Here is a 21,337-nt window from a genome sequence, read left to right on the forward strand (position 1 = left end):
TCAGATTATAAAAATATGTAAAATCTTGAAACACGTACATACTTGAATAGTAGTACAGATACTATTAATAAACTAACACTTTAAATAACAAAAGACCATGCAATGTGAATAAACTCCTGATATGACTTGTACCTGTTGACCCGTCATTCGTAACCCGCTAACCTGCCCGTGTTACCTGTGAGTAAACCGATTAACTCAACAGTTCAAAGTACATATCAACAATTGTGTATGACTTAAAAGAACCTATTTTGATCAAACTTGTATACAAAAATATGCAAATACAAAACTAGTAACAATTTGATTGCTCTTGTGATGTAGGCTAGAAAATGTCAGATGTTGCTGCATTTGACTTCCCAGAGTTGACTTTTGACTTTTCAGCCGATTATTTTGTATCTGGCCTTTTCTTTTTCAGTTTGTACCTGGTATGCTAATTGTTTACCACGCCGAAATTTAGTTGAATGTTGATTAAACTACCATTTTCGTTGGCGTTTCTTTGGTTTATACTTGCAATTGCGTAGCGTCTGCTGTTGATTTTGAAATCCAAAATAAGGGTTGTTGTGTCGATACATTATCAAGCATTGTTTTATATGGTTTCTCTTTTAGTTTACTCTGTAATGCTGAAGGTTTGATTTGTTATTCCTTTTGTTGTCGAATTTCTTAGACGTATTCATACGAGTATCTGGCGTCTTTGTTCTTATTACAGTCTTACACTGTGACTTGCGGTACTAAGATTGAGCTGAGTGGATTAATGGTGAATTAAAAAACATTCACTTTCAAATTGTAGGAGATTTGGGTGTTTTCTCGACTTTAAGAAGAAATATGATCCCATACGCTCTGTTTCTGAAGCATAAAATCTGTATTTTCGGATGTAATTTTAAGTAAATTAGACATGTATTTAAATGTAACTTCCATTATTAGAATGATTCACCATTTGTCTCTTTTCTTTGGTCTTTTCCATTCCCTTTAGCCATAGCCGAGGTAGACCGAAACAATATGTAAACTTCCATTGTTGATGATATATCTTGGTTGAGTAGTCTTTTTACACATTTAAGAGTTCAAGAAGATGCGTATTAAATTATACTCTCTTTACAAAACAAACCCTTCAAACATCAAAGACAGATCACTGCAATCTGCTAATTATCATCACATGACCTTGCAACTTTCTTCTGCGGGATTGATTCGTATAAGAGTTCTCTGTAACAGTTACTTATTGTTCTATAATAATATGATATGTTCATGACTTCTGTAAATATCTTTTGGTAGTCGGAGGATGCTTTCTTGTCATCATAGATGTTAGACAAGTTGGACGGGAGGGCGATTGACATTTGGAGTTTATACTTTATACCTTATGTTATAAAACATTGTTATCCCTTAACAATATCTTATATCAAACTAGCAGGCCAATTGCCAGTTAGTTCATGGCGCAAGTTTTTATATATATCTTGATCAAAAAAAAAAAAGTTCTATCATGTGGAAGGACAGGGAACGGCAGAATTCGTTGAAAGGGACTAATATTCAATTTTTAGTGACTTTTAGTTGTGTCAGAGTAAAAATAAAAAGTGTTGTTATATTTGGCTCCTGGATATGGGAAGAGGTTATAAAATGGTGCTAGGTTTGATGGTTAAAGGTAACAAAGTACTCATGTAACTGATTCTGTTCTCCGTCATCAAAATAGTACTATTATCAGCAATACATATTCTAAGGAGATTGATGGAGAAGTATAGGGAGAAGAAACGGGACCTACACATGGTGTTCATTGATCTTGAAAAGGCCTATGACAGTGTGCCACGTAGACTGATTTGGGATAGTTGGGAGAGTAGAGGGGTTTCTGGGAAGTATATAGACTTAATTAAGGATATGTATGTTAGGACTAAGATTACTGTCCGAGCGCCTGTAGGGGATACTGATTCTTTCCCTGTGGAGGTAGGACTTCACCAAGGGTCTGCTTTGAGCCCTTTTCTATTTGCAGTTATCCTAGATGAGTTGACAAAGTTAATTTAGGAGGCTCTTCCGTGGTGCCTGCTTTTCGCAGATGATATTGTGTTAGTTGCTGATAGTAAACAAAGCCTGAATGTGAGGTTAGAAGAGTGGCGAGCAGCTTTAGAGGGCAAAGGTTTAAGGATTAGTAGATCTAAAACTGAGTACTTGTATTGTGATTTAGTGGAGTAGACAACGATGAGGACTTTCAGATCACCATTGACGGGCAAGTGGTTCCGCAGGTCAATAAGTTCAAGTATCTAGGATCGTTTGTTTAGAGGGATGGGGAGATAGATAGTGACGTTGCCCACCGCATCCAGGTTGGATGGTGTAGGTGGAGAGCTGCCACTGGGGTATTGTGCGATAAGAGGTTCCCAACAAAATTGAAAGGGAAATTTTATAGGGTTGCAATTAGACCTGCTATGTTATACGGAACCGACTGTTGGGCCATTAAGGAAGTACAAGCACGCAAGATGGAGGTGGCAGAGATGAGAATGCTAAGATGGATGTGTGGGCACACAAGGTTAGACCGGATAAGAAACGATGTTTTTAGGGAGAGGTTAGAAGTAGCTAGTATATCAGATAAGATAAAGGAGGGAAGATTGAGGTGCTTTGGACATGTGAAGAGGAGGCAGACGATAGAGCCCGTTAGAGTGGTTGAAAATCTCGAGGTGGAAGGGAGGAGGAGTAGAGGCAGACCCAAAATTACTTGGGATGAGCGGATTAGGCAGGATTTGCAAAAATTGCACCTCTCTGAGAACATGGTCCATGATAGGAGCTCGTGGAGATATAGGATTAAGGTTAAGGATTTCTAGGAGAGGGTACAATTGTGTTTCTAGGTATAGTGTATGGTCGTAGATATGTATCTGTTTGTATAGGCTGTTTGTATTATATTTGTCTTGTTTACCATGCACTCTTTAACCACTCATGTTATGTTGGTAGCTTCGTACATACACACATACACCTCATGTTCTATTTGTATAGGCTATTTGTAGCTATTTGTATAGGCTGTTTGTATTATATTTGTCTTGTTTACCATGCACTCTTTCACCACTCATGTTATGTTGGTAGCTTCGTACACACACATACACCTCATGTTCTATTTATTTCTTTTCTGGGTGTTTTGGAGCCGAGGGTCTCACTGGAAGCAGCCTCTCTATCCCTAGGGGTAGAGGTAAGGTGTGCCTACATCCCACCCTCCCCAGACCCTACAAATAGCTTTGCTATCTGTGGGATTTTACTGGGTATGATTGATTGATTGATTTATTATTCTTCTTGACTTAAAAAAGTCGAGTGTGACCACAAGGTGTTTGATGAAATGCCTGAACCATGTTAGAAGTGAAATAAGTGCTAGTATGGGTGATGATGATTCAATGAACGTGGAAAACGTAGTTGTTGATGGATATAACTTCAATAGCCTAATTAATTGCATCTTAAACTGTTGTTGACTATAAGTCCAGTGAATCACACAATCAGGTGGTTGAAGAGAAACTGTTGAAATCTGAAGTTTAAGCTATGCGTGATTGTAATACTTCATCTGCAGACATTGGATTCTGACTTCTGTTTTTATTTGACTCCAACTGCAATACTTGATAAAACCTGCTATACATGAAATTTAACTGTTGCGTGTGACGTTAAATTCAAAATTTATTTGTTAAATTTATGTTGGTGACTAGTTGGACAGAAACTACAGTTGAGCTATTAAGACAAATTAGGACTTACTAACGGGTCAAGCCTATGGGTTGTGCAATGAACAAAGATGATATGCTATGACAAGTAAAACAATTAATAAGAATTCAATCCAAACCTTTAAACATAGTACCGTGCATATTTAATTCATAATGGACATTTATCATCATATTAAAATCATGTTGTTCACTCTTTGTGATCAATGATATGACCCGATTATCAATTTACTCATCATTTATAGTTTTTCATAATATTTAGAAAAAGATAATACCAATTTAGTTTTCTATTACCACTTTATTATAGTTATTAATATATTTATTTCATTTGGTGTGTCATGTTTCACAGAACAACAACAAGGATAACCCCAAAATGTCACTTGAAGATATAAAACGAGTGACACAAAACTTTCATGATGACAATTTCATCGGTGGGGGAGGATTTGGCAAAGTCTATAAAGGAAACCTTCAAGATGGAGATGGATTTAAAACCATTGTTGCAAAGCGATTGGATACAAGGTTTGGTCAAGGAGAACAACAATTCTTTAGTGAGCTCCAAATTCTTTTGGATTATAAACATGAGAATGTCATTGGTCTTGTAGGCTACTGTGATGAAAATGATGAAAAAGTCCTTATCTATGAGTATTTGTCCAAGGGAAGTCTTGATAGGTATTTGAATGATACTTCTCTTACATGGATGAAACGACTTAATATATGCATTGATGTTGCAAGAGCGTTGGATTTCCTACACAGAGGAGTGGGAAAACAAGCAAAGGTGATACATAGGGACATCAAAACTGAAAACATCCTGTTAAACAATGATTGGAAAGCAAAACTGGCTGATTTTGGGCTTTCGCTAATATGTTCAATAAATCAGGAAACAGACTATATCATGGATCATGCGTGTGGCACAAGAGGATACGTGGACCCACTTTATAGACAATCGGGATTCCTAACCATAGAGTCTGATATTTACTCCTTTGGTGTTTTTTATTTGAGGTTTTGTGCGGGAGATCAACATTTGAAATCCAAAACATGAGGGCCACTATCTACCAGATTTCATTGAAAAAAGCATTAAAGAAGGAAAGCATGGTGAGGTGGTGTTCAAACAAATGAGGGAACAGATCATGCCCAAATCATTAATTACATTTCAAGAGATTGCCTACCAATGCTACATCTTGATAGAGAAAAACGACCAACAACAGAAAAAGTTTTAATGCAACTCAAGAAAGCATTGGTATTTCAAGTAAGTTATCGCAATTTTATGAAAGCAGGGTTCCTTTAAGTGCATTAATACAAATTATGACTTTAACTTGTGTTCATCAAAAGGTTATTAATGATATTTTTATAGATTAATCTTTTAACGACATGTGTGTGTATATTAGAAACTGTATTCATTCTAGATTTAGTGTATTGTTTTACGTTTTAATTATTTATATCTTTGTTGTAAAAATACTTGAAATTTTTCATTTTTGTTATATTTGAATATCTATAAAGTAATTGATAACCGAATAGAAAGAGTATGCAAATCCTAATGTACGTGTAAACTTAAGTGTTTATTATATTATGTGTACCTTTAAAGTCGTGACTACCTATAAATCATTATATTTATTCAATTTTTAAGCTTATTTAATTAATGGAATAGAAAGTCAGGGATTCAGGTTGCTAGATCTGATATATTTATGTATGTGTGGTTGCTCATGTATCTTATTAGATCTTACCTTCTCTTTCATTTGTAACAAGTTGTTTTAACACTCCCTTCTGCTTGATAAACAGAACATGGCATCAACAATGAACCAGTTTGCTCACTTACAAATCCCACTTGAAGATGTGGCGAAGGCCACCAACAACTATCATCATGATAACATCATCGAACATGGTGGAGTTGGTATCGTATATAAAGGACGACTCTTGTGGTCTGGGAGGTTGATGGAGATTGCTGCACGGAGGTTTGATTGTAAGCATGGGGATGGAGACCTCGAGTTCTTGGCAGAAATTTCAGCGCTTTCTGATCTCAAACATAAAAATCTGGTCTCTATTATTGGGTTTTGTGACGCGATAGATGAAAAGATCATTGTAACCACGTATGGGGCCAATGGAAGTCTAGGCCAGTATCTAAACAGCCTGAACCTCACATGGAAGCAAAGATTGAGGATATGTCTAGGTGTGGCTCGTGCGTTAAGTTACCTACATTATGACAAGGGACGTGATTATGCTATTCTACATTGTAACATCAATAGCAACACAATTTGTTAGACAATAACTGGGAAGCCAAGTTATCCAGTTTTGAATTTTCCATCAAACAATCACTAAACTATAAGGATCATGTGTGCCCTTGTGAACACGCTGGCACAATGGGGTGTATGGACCCAGCAATCGAAAAGACGGGAGGTGTGACCCACAAGTCGGACATCTACTCATTCGGTGTTGTTTTATTCGAAACATTGTGTGGGAGGAAAGCAGTAATTCAGAACGAGTAATTAAGAACGAGGCTGATAGGTCTCTAGCTCAGATGGCCAAGTATGGTTATGAAAATGGTACATTGCATGATATAATCCATCCTCATCTTTTAAATCAAATATTGTCTCCGGCAATCACTCCTCATATACTCAAAGGTAGCATATTCTTGCTTAAATGAGGATCGAGCAGACCGCCCAAATATGCACTATATTATGGCTAAACTTGAGAAAGCATTGGAACTTCAGTTGCGTCGTGAAAATATTGTAAGACTTTTTTTCCTATTTTATTATCCTTTTTTTGGTGTACATCATTCATGCATACTAATTCTCCTTTTGAATCTGTATTTTATATCTTATTCTACTCAAAAGTACGCCAAAATAGGATGGTAAAAGAAATCTAAATGAATGAAAAAACACGAAACATCCAGGATGGGTAACACACTTTTATATTTTGTAAGTTTGGGATATGTATGGTATTAGTTGATCCTGTCCAATTAACCGCATCAAAATATGATATATATGATTTTAAGACATATAGTAAATAGCATCTTTCAGTTACAAACTTGATATTAGTAAAAATACATAAAATTGTTAGATTTTTGTGCGAGTTTTTGATACTTTAAGTCGGGTTTTGGTGAGTTGATGATTGGATTTTGGGTAATGGGTGTCCCAACAGGTAATTTTTTTACCCCATATGACTATACGAGGTATACATGATACGTGCGGATATACCTTGTATGTAGCCGATGGATAATGAATATGTGTGCGACTATGTCTGCGATACTAAATATTAGACACAATTTATAACCGGGTATGAAATTGAGATTACCAAAATCCGACACTTTAGCATTCATAGTGAATCAGACGGACTGGTTCGGTTGACGCGTTATTTATACACTTTTTTGTATGTAACGATGGAAATAATAATTTATACTTTGAATGTTAACTTTTTTTTATGTTTAGCCGTTTTTGACTTGCAACCTCTTTAGACATGCTATTTGTTAATTGCTTAATTTATTAAGAGTTTACTTACGTAATTATTAATCTTTTATTTTGATAGCACTTCTATTATTATTAGAGTAAACTACCAGGTGTGGTTAAATTTTAATTTTGGTCTTTTATATTTATACTTCGTCGTAACCCATTGAATGTTTGTTTCTAGTATTTTTTTTTATTATGATTTCACCCTTTGTTTGAAAATAGAAAAAACAAAAAAGAAAGTTTCGAAGGGTTTGGTGTTCTTCAAAAACCCATGTTGCATATGGACGCCTTTTGTCAGAGAAAACCTCAATAATTGGTTTTTAAAGAACGCCGGTATTCTTAAACATGCCCTACGTATCAAAATTGGGTTGTTCAAGAGAGGGGTGAGGGGGATAGTTTGTACTGCCCGTAGTGATGGTGTAGGGTATGGGTCCTGCAAATTTATTATCACAGCTATTATATGCAATGGTGTAGGTCCCTTTTCTCGGAGGATCGAGAACAAACCTAAACCTTGTTATACTAACCCACTAGCGAGTGCGGAATCCAAGCTAGTAGGCAAACCGGGATGAAGCAAGAACAAACACAAGAACACACAAAGTTCACCGATTAACACCACTGTATTAATACGTATGAAGGTTTACGGTTACAAGCACAAGGTTTACAATCTGTTTGCAAACTCTCTAAAGTTGTGTGTGTGTGTTTTCCAGCAGAGTTTCTCTAACTCTCTAAGTGTGCATCTATCTAACACTAACACACTGCATGGGTATTTATACCCATACATAGCAGGTTTGGTCGAAGGATCGATAGATGGTCCGAAGGATCATCTATCGATGACAGGGAGCTCGAACGATCAGCATGGACATCGAAGGATCATCCTTCGATGTCTAATGGTCGAACCATGGTCGAACCATATCTTTCGAGCACCTCGAAGGATCAGTTGTATCCTTCGAGGCTATCCTTCGATCCAGACAACATCATGTTGTCCAAGTCAAACTAGGAGGATAGTTGACTTGGTCAACTTACAGACTGACTTTGGACATCGTTTACATACAGACCGAATACAGACAAAGTACAGACACAAGTGCACCAACAAACTCCCCCTTGGCTGTAGCTTTGTCTTTATCTTCTATAGTTGTAGACTCGTCTTAACTTCGACGGTCTTTGGTCTTCGAGTTATCAAAACTCTGATGTCCTTTCAAGTCTTCAATGTCGGAGGATCTTCAAAGTCTTCACGTCTTGAAAGCAGAGAGTGTATCAACAAACTACCCGTATCATGTAGGAAGTGTGTTGACAAACTCCCCCTTAACATAAGCTCCCCCTTGAGTTATGCTCGTGAAATACTTTAACTTTATGAAGTGAGATCCTTGTGGTGTTGATGATGGCAGCGGCAACTCGATCATCTTCATCTTGAGCGCCTTCTCGTCGTGTCTTCATTCCAAAGCTTGTCATCGACCATGTTCTCCTAGCCTTTAGAATCTGCACATGCAAGAAATCTAAACGCGTAATGAGAACAACTGCTTGGAATAGTATAAACAAATGACACACGAATGACCATGTCACAATCAAACACCGTCCGACAGTTTGAAAGTTTAATAAATTTGTCAATTTTATTTAACTTTCAAAACATGCAAATTTCGACCGTTTATGAAGATTTAGTCAGTTCGGTTTTCGTTCAGGTTTCAGGTAACGAAGACTCGAGCTCCAACATCGTACGATCGAAAATAAAGTAGAAATAAAATCTTTTTGGCTTTTATAAAGTTTATATTAAAACACAATCTTTTTGGTTTTTTGAAATAAAAGACAACAATTTAAAATCCTTTGAGTGTTATCAAACGACATCACCGCTAATGTCGTGCTGATATGCACCAAACGACGAAACTGTTTAAAAGAAAAACAATAAAAGTTAAGCAGTAAATAAATATATACAGACATTCTTTTTGCGAGTTTCGAGGGTAAGAGAATCATATCAGTGTACGGTCATGCCAAAACACTCTTGTTGTTCAGTTAGTTAACATTAAGATAAGCATCCTATAACAATTATCGGTATTGTTGTCCACTTAAGCTCAACTTATCAGATGTAATCATGTTTAGAGGATACGTTAATGTATGATTTATACTTACCGACCGGTGTTCATCCACATCACGACACATTCCCGTATCAAGGTATGCACGAGAGTTCATCTTACCGGTGAGTATACCGATTATCATCTGTTTGACCGTATAAATTGTGAGATACTCACTTATTTTGATTTGAAAACAAGTCCTATGTGATATAATCACTTATTGATGAGGAACTTGATTTTCGTATGCATGAGGGCACAGGTGCAAGTCCGTGAACAGGTCAGTACTTCCGTACAGCAGAGAGACGAACTTGACACCCGGATAAATGTGATATTTTATCACTTATTTGATTTGGACATGTGATTGTTTATCACTTATTGAGGTCGAATGCAGTATGTAATATGTACACGTATGTATAGTATCATGGAAGATCTAGACTTGCGTCCCCGTTATTTTTCGGTAAAAGATACAACCATGATACCCAGATGATAAGCAGCATAAAGACCGAATATCTCAGAACCTCGGCAATCTATCAAACGAAATTTCGGTACTAAGACCATATGCCAATGAATGGTTCCCACCTGGTCTTCAGTCGATTAAGATTTATATCACCCTGCACACTTTAAAATGATTGTGAGCCTACCGATACATCTTATATAGAGCTGCTTATCGTTTTGCATTTAAGGTTTAAAGAGGTTTGGATAGACCACTGATGTACTATCATTTTCTCTTTTGCTCGCCAGGAAACTCATTTTTGTTTTTCTATTGTTTTTGTGTTTTTGAAATTTTTCGATGTTTTTGTATTTTCCGATTTTTGGATTTACTCCCCCTAAAATCAACAAACTAAGATAAATTTAAAAACACACAAAGATATTTACAAAAATGATTTTCCGATGTTGGTTTACTCTTGCTTGACCTTAATGCCGTTTACCAATAATAAGAAATCAATCTAGATTTGTCAAAAGCTTTGGTAAATAAGTCGGCACGTTGGTCATCGGTGTGGACCTTAACAACATCGATTAGCCTTTTCTCAAAGCAATCACGTATGAAGTGATATTTGATTTCGATGTGTTTGGTCTTTGAATGCTGCACAGGATTTTTAGTGATATCTAAAGCAGCAGAATTATCAACGTATATAGGAGTAGTTAGGAATTCAAAACCGTAGTCCCGCAATTGTTGTTGGATCCAAAGAACTTGTGAACAACAACTTGAGGCAGCAATGTATTCAGCTTCGCATGTTGATGTAGCGACACACGTCTGCTTCTTGCACTGCCAGGTGACTAGGCGATTTCCTAAAAACTGACATCCAGCCGTTGTGGATTTGCCGTCGATTTTACATCCGCCAAAATCAGAATCACTGAATGCGACCAAGTCAAAGTTATTATCCCTAGGATACCACAGACCGGTGTCTGGATAAGCCTTCAAATAACGAAAAATCCTTTTGACAGCTGCAAGATGTGAGGCCTTCGGGTTGAACTTGATATCTGGCAAGCAGGCAGTTGGGTACATTATATCTGGCCTTGATGCTGTGAGGTACATAAGGGATCCGATCATCGCGCGATAGTATGAAGGGCTAACAGGTTCACCCTTCAAGTCAGGAGTAATTCCATGATTAGTTGGCAATGGGGTACCAATGGGCGTTGCATCGGACATCTGGAACCGGCTCAAGATGTCTCCAACATATTTAGTCTGATGGATGAATATCCCAGACTCCGTTTGTTGCACTTGTAGGCCCAAAAAGAAATTCATTTCCCCCATAGCACTCATCTCGAACTTATCCTGCATGATGCGCTCGAAATTCCTACACAAAACATCATTAGTAGAACCAAAAATAATATCATCAACATATACCTGTACCAGAAGAAGATCTCCATCTTGTTCTTTGATGAAGAGAGTACAATCGATAAGACCTCTTCGAAAACCGTTCTCCAGCAGATATGTAGATAAGGTTGCATACCAAGCTCGTGGCGCTTGATGAAGACCATAGAGAGCTTTGTTGAGCAACCAAACCCGATCGGGATGACAGGATCTTCAAAACCTGGAGGCTGTTCGACATATACCTCTTCTTCAACCACACCATGTAGAAATGCACTTTTGACGTCCATCTGGTAAACCTTGAATCCTTTGAATGAGGCATAAGCCAGAAAGATCCGAATAGCTTCCAGACGTGCAACTGGTGCATAGACTTCGTTGTAGTCGATCCCTCTATCTGACGAAAACCTTGAACGACTAAACGAGCTTTGTTTCGAATAACCACTCCACGGTCGTCTTTCTTGCATTTGAAGACCCATCGAGTGCCAATCTTCTTGTAATTCTCAGGCTTTTCAACAAGCTTCCAAACACCAGCTTGTGAAATTGCTGTAATTCTTCCTGCATGGCTTCAACCCAAGCACTGTCTTTCAATGCTTCTTTCCACGACTTTGGTTCTTCTTGTGACACGTAACACGCGAAGGACCAGTCATTTTTGACCAGATTCTCTTATAGCTGAATACAAACCAGCATTCCGGTTGTTTCTCAGCTGATTACGCGTCTGCACCCGCGATGGACATCTCCTATGATATTCTGCTGGGATGGGTATCGTGAATCCTCATTTCAGGATTATCTGGCACACGAGCATTGATACCCAAATTATTCAGATTAAGATCAACAACCAACTCCACACCAGGAATGTGGTTAGAGGTGGATGCATTCCTTCAGCAGTATCTACATTCTGCGTATGAGGTGTATCACCAGAGGCACCTTGAACAGGAGCAGCTGGAGCTGAAGATCCTTCGGCTGCATCATGATATTCATCATCTTCAGAAGAGTCATTATAATCAGCAGCATCTTCATAAACCTCATTTTGAACCATATTGTTGACTGACGAAGAAGCTTGAGGGTCAACAACAATAGGTCTAACCAATGGCGAGACAGCAGCGTTGTCACTTTCCAACAACATTCGAGCCGCTGCTGATTCTTCGTCAAAGGTTGGCAGATTAAGGAGTCAAATAGCCCATCATAATCGAACATCCACGGATCACCCGGAGCCCTAACAGGACTCGTGTACCTTTGAACCCTAACTTCGCTCCATAGCTCAATCTTTTTGGTAGCTAGATTCCAAACACGAAAATTCGGAGTTGCATATCCAAGGAAGAAACCCTCGATAGCTCTTGCACCAAACTTTCCATCCGGTCAATCATAGTACAAGGAGCACCAAACGGTTCAAGGTAAGAAAGATCCGGTTTCCTTCTCTGAAGGAGTTCGAAGCAAGTCTTGCCATGTCTCTTAACTGTAAGAACTCTGTTCAACGTGTAGCAAGCAGCCGATACAGCCTCTCCCCAGAATTGAATAGGGAGTTCCGACTCTACTAACATTGTTCTTGCAGTTTCAATAATAGTTCGATTCTTCCTCTCAGCGACACCATTTTGTTGTGGAGTATAACGAGAACTGTACTCATGAAGAATGCCTTTAGAAGTACAAAACTCATCCATAACTTGATTCTTGAATTCAGTTCCATTGTCGCTTCGGATCCTTTTCACTTTCAACGTATAGAGATTCTCCAACATTGTAAGAAGATCCTTGAGGATGCCAGGAGTTTCACTTTTGTGCCATAAAAGATACCCAAGAAAATCTAGAGTAGTCATCAGTAACTACTAAACAATAAGCATCACCAAACGTTGTCTTGTGCTTCATAGGTCCAAAAAGGTCCATATGAAGACGTTCGAGAGGCATGCTGACAGTGTTGATTTTCTTCAAAGGGTGAGACTTTCTTTGTTTGCTTCCCCTTTTGGCACGAGACACAGATATCTTGTAGATGAAAACTTCTTACAGGCACACCATTCACAAGATTATTTTTCACCAAATGTTCATTTTTCTCAAGTGAATGTTCCCATTCTTCTGTGCCAAGATATAGACTCCTTTTCTGTGGCTTTTGAGACAAAACAAGTAACTTGTGCAGATGAGTAATTGCTTGGCTCATATCGAGAATATAAAGATCATTAACTCTCGAGCCGAGAGAGAACCCATTTCTTGTGGAATTTTGAATCCAGGTTTCAGCACATAGCAGCCAGCATCATCAAAATCACTGAGAACTTTTTATCACAGATTTGCGACACACTGAGAAGATTGTGATCAATTTGCTTCACATAATTGATCTTATCAAAGCACACGATGCCATTGGAGATACTTCCTTCTCCAGTGATGTACCCTCCTTTATCACCCGCAAAGGCAACATACCCTCCTCTGATATTTCTCACGTCATACAGGAGCCGTAAGTCGCCAGTCATTGCCTGGATGCTCCACTATCAACAATCCAATGACTATTAATAGTTCCTCCTAGAACATCCTGCACATGTCAAATAAAACATCAGTTAGAATGGGGACCCAAGCCTTAGTGGTCTTGGGTCGTCCCTTGGCATCACGATACGTAAACTCTATCTCTTGATGGTTTTCAAGAACAACTGCACCCCCGGAATTGTCACCCGACTTAGGTAACCAAGTTTGTCTGTCCCACCAGTTTTTGAAGATTCTGTTTACAGGTTGTGACACTCTTGGTTCCTTCTGAACTGTTTTTAACTTCAGATTTTAAAGCTTTTTCAACAGTTTTTATGTTCTTACGTCGTTGTTTAGTTTCTTGTTCTTTTACAGTTCGTTTATCTTGTTTAGGTGAAACTGACCGACGTTGAGGGTGAACTGTTTCAGGTGGAGTTTTCTCAACAAGTTTCTTCTTTGAGCATTTGGGCAATTTCTGATAATGTGCCCAATTTCTCCACATTTGAAACAAGTTCTCCTTTCAACAGACTTAGGAGAACTTGATCGACTACCAGATGTTGAGCTTGTAGAACCTGAGGTACTTGCTCTTTCATCACACCCGTTTGTATGTTGGGTGTAATTGTTATCACTGTTTCGTTTCAAAATCTTGACTTGTTGTACAAAATCAGTGTTTGATTTTTTTCAAAAGTCTCAATTTTATCTGTACCTTTTGATGCTACAAACTTAACATCTTTTCCTTTCTTCATGTAACGAGCTCCTTTTGATTCAACTTTAGCCTTTGGCTTTGGAGCTCGTTGTGGTTGTTTACCCTTAGAAGCAGTCGGTTGTTGAGTGGTTGGAGATTTTTGATTGCCAAACTGTTTCCTAATCTCAGCCTTAGGAATTGGATCACATTGTGTTACCACAATTCCCGGCAGTGTTTTCCCAAAAATTTGTTTGTATTGTCTTCAAAGACTTTGTCAATCAAAGATTTATTTACATTTTTAATTGGAAAAACATGATCTGAATAGATTTTATTATCTCCAACCAAGGTGTACAGCACATTACTGCTTTTAACAGTAGACACACCTGTCTTATCAACCTTGACAGGATCAATCACTTGCTTCTCAACAGATGGAACCTCAGGAGTATCAGGATCACAAAGGATGTGATTCTCTCGTGGAATATCTACTCCTTTCATCTTGCTAAGTGATTTATCCTGATCACTTACAGCCACATCTGATTCATCATCCGATGTCTCATAGTCCTCAATAATTGGAGGACTTTGTTTCATGGATGGTGAAGTTTCTGGTTCCTTAGGGGCTGTGTTTGAAGAACTGTCCGATTTGAACCCTAGGCCAGTAGAAAATTCCTCAAAGTTCAAAGGCACACTGGGTTCATACCGAGGCATTTCCTCTTCATCGGGCATCTTGGTATAGTTGTCCATCAAAGGGGGTGGACACGCCTTATACCCTACACCTTTCACGTTACCTTTCAGTTGTTGAACGTCTATGATGTGATCAAGCACAAATCGGGAGTTAGAATAACTATCCAATTTCTGTTTGATCGCATCATGCTTGCATTGGGCAATGGCTAATTGCTTCTTAGTTTCTTCCACAAGGTTAATGTATTCATTTATACTAACTTGTTTGTGGTAAACTACTTTGTTAACCTCGGACACATTTTTCTTTAATGTTTCTATTACAGATTTAAATTCTTTTCATTCCGGGTTAAAGCCATGTTTGCCTCTTGGCATTTTGACAGTTCAATAACCAAATTCTGATTATGACTATGAAGCTTTTCTGATTCAAGCTTCATCTCTGCACATGATTTACAAATACTAGGAGCAGGAGGTTCAGAAGTTACCTGACTAGTAGAGGCTGAACCATTTGCCATAAAGGCAGTTTGAAAAGAAAAAGCTCCATCTTCAGAGAATAGCTTTTCCATTTCCGTTGATGTAGCAGCAGCCTTCCTAATCAGAATTGATTTCTGACATTTAAGCTCATCAGCTTCATTCAATAGCTCCTGTATATCATCATCTCCTTCTTCATTCACATCAGGCTCTGAGTGATTATCCCCAGAAACAGAGCCTTCTTCATCCGAACTGCCCGAATAACCAGAACTGTCATCGCTCCCAGAAGATTCTTCTTTATGAACCTGCTCGATGACCTTAGCATACAATGCAGTTCCACTTCCCTGATCTCCTTCACCAAACTGCACTGACCAGTCACATCCTTCATCAGCTTGAACAGCCAAAGCCCGATTGTGATTGGTAGCTCCAGGCTGTCCCTGATTGTTGTTCACTGCCACCATCCTCCTTTCACGGTTTTCTTGTTGGGCATTCGCATTAGTCTGGTTTCTGAACGGGTTGTGATTGCCGTGTTTGGTTGGTCGAGTGCACTCACGTTTAAAGTGCCCTTTCTCGCCACAGTTAAAGCACGTGACGGCATTAATATCAAACCCATACTTCGTGTTTTTCTTTCCTTCCAATGAAGTTCTTCCAGTTCGTGCCATGAAATCTTTTGCCCTTCTAACCGCACTAGCAAAAGCCCATTTAATATCCATCAACTCCATTTCTTCCTTGTCGATCTGATCATAATCTTCATTGGTCATATTGATGTTTCCAAGCTGACCAGCTACCAAACCACAGTAAGCACTGACCATGGTGTTGATAATTTCCATATGTTCCTTAGCAACTTCAATGCTAAGGTGTGAAAGATTTGAGTTGTCGACTCGGATTGTGTGATGACTTTGAGGCTGAGGTTGAGGATTGCTTGTATAGTGAGCTTGCTGTTGTTGTTGTTGAGGTTGTGGTTGTGGCTGTGTTGGAACAGGAATATAGGACCTCGGATCGAATTGAGGTTGTGGTGCAGCAGCTGTTGATTGAGGAAATGGAAAGGAACTCGTATTGGACACAAAAGCAGTTTGAAGCTTCGGTTGCTGAACAGAACTAGCTGAAGGACCAAAACCAGGCAAATACATTTCTGTTTTGAGGAGCTGGAGCACGCCTTGCTTTCCTAATTTCTTCATCATTTTTATGTTCCAGCTTCTGAATGAACTCATAGATGTTAATCTCATCTAGAGCTTTAGTATGCTTCAACAACTCAATAAACGAACTCCATTTTGGGGTAGGGCATCAGCAAACCTATTCACCATGTCTTGTTGAGTAGCTGCCACCCCATAAGCACACATTTCACTAATCAAATGATAGAAACGTGTGGTCATATCATTCAGAGTCTCGTTTTCCAAAAACTGAAAGGATTCAAATTCTTTCTTCAACAAATCATGCCTAGACTTTCGAGCAGCTGCATTGCCTTCTCCTCTAGCAACTAAGGCATCCCACAATGCTTTCGTGGTCTTGCAATATGAAAACTGATGGTAGATGTCTTTGTTGAGTGCTTGAGTAAGTATGGCATAGGCCTTTTTCTCCAATTCATAAGCCTTCTTGTCATTTTCAAGCATGTTGGCGTAACCTTCTGAAGTGGATGCTCTACTTTCAAGACTTTCATTGAATGCATTGACAAAACACATCCAAAGATCGGTGCTTTGTCCTTGAACATATGTGTGAAAGCGGCCTTTCCATGACGGAAAATCGTTCATGTGGTTCAGCTTTGGTGGACGATTGTTACTGCCTGTTTCACTTTCACTAATCAGAAGATTCTGAAGACTTTGACTTTGATTGGATACCAAAGCCCATTGACACGAACTTATTGATTGTTGTTGTTTTGGAATGGCACTCGTCATATATTCAGCCATCGACATCTGTTTCAGATCTGGTTGTGGATCCGTACTCCAATCCCAAGGACTTGTGCAACTCATCTTGATCAAAAATTAACAAATAACCTACACACCACAAACTGTTAACAACAAACAGACAACAATTGAAAGATACAATCTGATCGAAAGATCAAGACTTGTTCGAAGGATCAACAATGATCGAAAGATTACTGTTGAGTTTCGAGCAAAGCCTTCGAAAGATTTTCAATGAAAGATCCTTATCTTTCGACTGATTATCACGAAAGATTCACAGTTCGAAAGATCTATATCTTTCGAATACTGATCTCGAAAGATTCACAATGAAAGATCCTTATCTTTCGAGATGTATCCTTATCTTTCGGACAACCAACTTTCGAAAAGATTCCAACTACGAAGGATAACCCTTAGACTTCGAAAGACTACTCGAAGGATGCTTATCTTTCGAGCTGCCTTTGATCGAGAGATGTCGAAGGATATCTTTCGATGTCGAAGGATATCTTTCGACAGCTCTGACACACTGACACAAAGTACGACAGGTTGGTGAAAAGTTGATGCGGTTGGTGAGCCAACTTTCGGCAGAAAGGATGTTTCTGTCAACAACTTTTTCACCAACTTTTTGACTTTCAAAAAGTTTACCCAAAAAGGCAATCTTATCCCCAAGTCCAGTCACCGGAAAGATGATCGGAACACGGCCGGAAAAATCAAAGTTTCACAAAAACAGTTTTTATGTTACCCAAACCGACCCCGAACACTCCGATAGGTTTAGTACGCGTTTTTATGCAGAAAACTACCAAAAACGGGTGCTAAGCCAAGTGTCCAAACACACCAAGAATCTTGAACAAACCGGTTTTAAACAAGGTAAAGAGCGAGGCTCTGATACCACTTGTAGGTCCCTTTTCTCGGAGGATCGAGAACAAACCTAAACCTTGTTATACTAACCCACTAGCGAGTGCGGAATCCAAGCTAGTAGGCAAACCGGGATGAAGCAAGAACAAACACAAGAACACACAAAGTTCACCGATTAACACCACTGTATTAATACGTATGAAGGTTTACGGTTACAAGCACAAGGTTTACAATCTGTTTGCAAACTCTCTAAAGTATGTGTGTGTGTGTTTTCCAGCAGAGTTTCTCTAACTCTCTAAGTGTGCATCTATCTAACACTAACACACTGCATGGGTATTTATACCCATACATAGCAGGTCTTGGTCGAAGGATCGATAGATGGTCCGAAGGATCATCTATCGATGACAGGGAGCTCGAACGATCAGCATGGACATCAAAGGATCATCCTTCGATGTCTAATGGTTGAACTATGGTCGAACCATATCTTTCGAGCACCTCGAAGGATCAGTTGTATCCTTCGAGGCTATCCTTCGATCCAGACAGCATCATGTTGTCCAAGTCAAACTAGGAGGATAGTTGACTTGGTCAACTTACAGACTGACTTTGGACATCGTTTACATACAGTTCGAATACAGACAAAGTACAGACACAAGTGCACCAACAAATGGAAATTTTAATTCAATTAAACTTTACTAGAACACAAGATTGGGATTCCATTTAGATTATCAAATTATGTGTTTGGGCCTTATGTACAAACTGGGTAACTATAAAGGTTTTATGGGCTTGGGGAAACAAGTTGGGCTGGACAATCTGTGAAGGCCCAACTGTGTATCTTAGATGGAAAATTAGGGCACACAATATATAGGGGAAAGGGAACCAGTGGTTGGCACCATATTGGTTTTTTGTTGAGGTTCCAAACAACATATATGAATTAGTATATGTCGATCAGAAGGCAAGGCTCAGGTCTGCTACAATTTAATCAGTTGGCAGTGAGGTGGAGATGGTTTGCTATACTCTATACAGAGCGGAACCCATTTGCCTTGTATAATTGTAGATCGATTCAATGTAATCTATAGTTTTTCTAAAAGTTTTAACAACGCATTTTTTATTCTCAATTTAAGTCAGTTTTGTAACTCTCCTTTTCCCTTTGTCACATATTTGCAGGAAAACAAGTTGGGACATTTGAAGATTCATCTCAATGGTATTAAATCAGCAACAAATAATTTTTCAGAGGCATACACAATTGCATCTTGGTTTAGCTATACTTTGTACAGAGCGGAACTCCACTTTTTTGATAAAGAAAATCTTTCATGCCAGAAGGGGAAGTATGAAGGAGAACATCTGAAGGGACAGAGCACTGTAGTATTAAAAAGGTACCCTTCTGGACATGCCTTGTATGGAGAAGAAGCGTTTTTTACAGAAATTGAAATGTTTACCCGTGTTAAGCATCCCAACATTGTAAATCTACTTGGCATCTGTGTTGAGGATTCTGAGATGGTCCTTGTCACTGAGAATATCTCTAATGGATATCTTATTGATTATTTGGGAGATGTCAACCACATGCGTATTTTAACTTGGGAAAAACGTTTGAAAATTTTCATTGATGTTGCACATGCGTTGAATTACCTTCACTATGAGATGGAAGACCAAAAGATCATAATAAATCGTGATATAACTAGTTACAGCATTGGGTTAGATGAGAACTGGGGGCAAAGATTGTTAACTTTTGGGTCTCCGTATTCCTGCCTCCAAATCAAGAAGACGAAGCTCTCTATCTCAACAATCGTATTGGCAGACCTTCCAATAGAGATCCACAATATGAGAAGACTGGTAGGTTAAAAAGAGAATCGGATGTGTATAGTTTTGGAGTTGTATTGTTTGAAATTCTATGTGGGAGGAGAGCCAGTGACTCAATTTACAAGAAGAAGAATGTGAGAGGGTTAGGTCGTGTGGCAAGACAAAGCTTCTGCATGGGAACACTAGAGGACATGATAGATCCTATATTAAAGGAAGAAATCGGTGAAAACAATGTCGTTCTAAATAAAGGACCCAACAAGGATTCTTTGCACACATTCATCGAAATTGCATATCAATGTGTGGCGGAAACTCAAGACCAACGTCCTACAATAAAAGTCGTTGTCAAGGAACTTGAGAAAGCATTATTATTTCAAGTAAGCCAATGTTCTAAAACATTAACCTTTCTTGTACATATGCAAATTGCTTGTTGAAATCAGATTAAACTAATAAATTATAAACGCAGTTTCATATGTGCCATAGTATTTGTACTCAAACCGCTATGGTTTGTTTTAAAAAGAAACACTCTTCATTTTTTATCTTCTAGTGCTTAAGTGCTAAGCCCTTTCTTAACTATTGATGAAGTTATTAAAGCTTCTTTTTTTAATGAAACTTACTTTGTTTCTTTAACTATTGATGAAGTTATAAATGCCCTGACGTAGTATCCCCCCGGGGCTACTATTATCAAATCAAAATTTTAATATTCATTTGGCTTTCTCATTGTCCCAGTTGAATTCAGAGGTTAAATCTGATTACGTGGAGGAGAATAGTCATGCTTCCATAATTGAGACGCAAGTAGTTGAGCTTTCTAGTGAATTGAACAGTATGAACACGACTGACAAATCTGAAAGTTCTGAAATTCAAAACCAAAGACTCAGCTGAATCTGAATCTGGCTGTTGTAAGTTTGATATGTTATAAATATTTATTATGATTTATCAAGTGGTGTTTTAAGATGGTGACAACATCTATGTGATATTTACAGGTTGGCCATGTGGATTCAGGAAAGTTAAAGACTCTCAGGAAGGCTGCTACACATTCTCAGTCAAATATCTCAAAAACAGATACACAAATATGAAAATGAGGCTAAGTTGCAGGTACTTTTGGTTGTTGTATTAGGTGGGGTTGGGGGGGGGGGGGGCTGGATAACGGGGTTTCGTGTTCAAACGGGTCATTTTTCATAGAGGTTTAAACAGGCTGGGTTGATTGAGTTTGACTTTTTTTTGCATATAACTTACTTTGTTTGTATAAATGAATGTCTTGTTGATGCTTCTTTAGTTCTTTATTTACTTGTTTATATTGATAGTGAACTTTGATTTTGTAAAAAAAGGCATCAAATTTAGATTTTGCTGAAGATCTTAGTGTCTGAAAAACGGTGAAGGGTTTGAATTATGCCCAGCAAAGCGGGTGGTTGGGCCGTGTTGGGTGTAGGGTCACACAGGATTCTCAACAGAACAGGATTGAGTGAAAATGAGTATGAGTCAGAACCACCTATTTAAAGAAGTATCACGTTAGTTCAAAAAAAATTGTCGTACCAAAACTATTTTTCT

At 38.5% G+C, this 21,337-nt stretch overlaps 3 protein-coding genes and 1 long non-coding RNA gene across 4 annotated transcripts; all 4 read left to right on the forward strand.

Moving 5' to 3' along the window:
- Nucleotides 1-1,710: 1,710 nt before the first annotated feature.
- Nucleotides 1,711-2,792, forward strand: LOC118484239. Its single transcript, XM_035980239.1, has 4 exons — nucleotides 1,711-1,923; nucleotides 2,002-2,078; nucleotides 2,162-2,233; nucleotides 2,312-2,792. Exons 1-4 carry the CDS (start codon nucleotides 1,711-1,713, stop codon nucleotides 2,790-2,792), a joined length of 843 nt encoding a protein of 280 aa, XP_035836132.1.
- Nucleotides 2,793-4,017: 1,225 nt separating this feature from the next.
- On the forward strand, nucleotides 4,018-4,701 carry LOC118484240 (probable receptor-like protein kinase At2g23200). Its single transcript, XM_035980240.1, has 2 exons — nucleotides 4,018-4,181; nucleotides 4,265-4,701. The coding sequence occupies exons 1-2, from the start codon at nucleotides 4,076-4,078 to the stop codon at nucleotides 4,699-4,701; spliced, it is 543 nt and encodes a 180-aa protein (XP_035836133.1). The 5' UTR covers nucleotides 4,018-4,075.
- Nucleotides 4,702-4,830: 129 nt separating this feature from the next.
- LOC118484241 (putative receptor-like protein kinase At4g00960) lies at nucleotides 4,831-5,918 on the forward strand. Its single transcript, XM_035980241.1, has 2 exons — nucleotides 4,831-4,908; nucleotides 5,439-5,918. Exons 1-2 carry the CDS (start codon nucleotides 4,831-4,833, stop codon nucleotides 5,916-5,918), a joined length of 558 nt encoding a protein of 185 aa, XP_035836134.1.
- Nucleotides 5,919-19,711: 13,793 nt separating this feature from the next.
- On the forward strand, nucleotides 19,712-20,899 carry LOC118484361. The gene is made up of 3 exons (XR_004873452.1): nucleotides 19,712-20,166; nucleotides 20,519-20,688; nucleotides 20,773-20,899. It is a non-coding gene; the product is annotated as an uncharacterized LOC118484361 (long non-coding RNA).
- Nucleotides 20,900-21,337: the final 438 nt, after the last annotated feature.

This window comes from Helianthus annuus, chromosome 11, assembly GCF_002127325.2.
Source record: "Helianthus annuus cultivar XRQ/B chromosome 11, HanXRQr2.0-SUNRISE, whole genome shotgun sequence".
In the NCBI taxonomy this organism is placed as follows: Eukaryota; Viridiplantae; Streptophyta; class Magnoliopsida; order Asterales; family Asteraceae; genus Helianthus; species Helianthus annuus.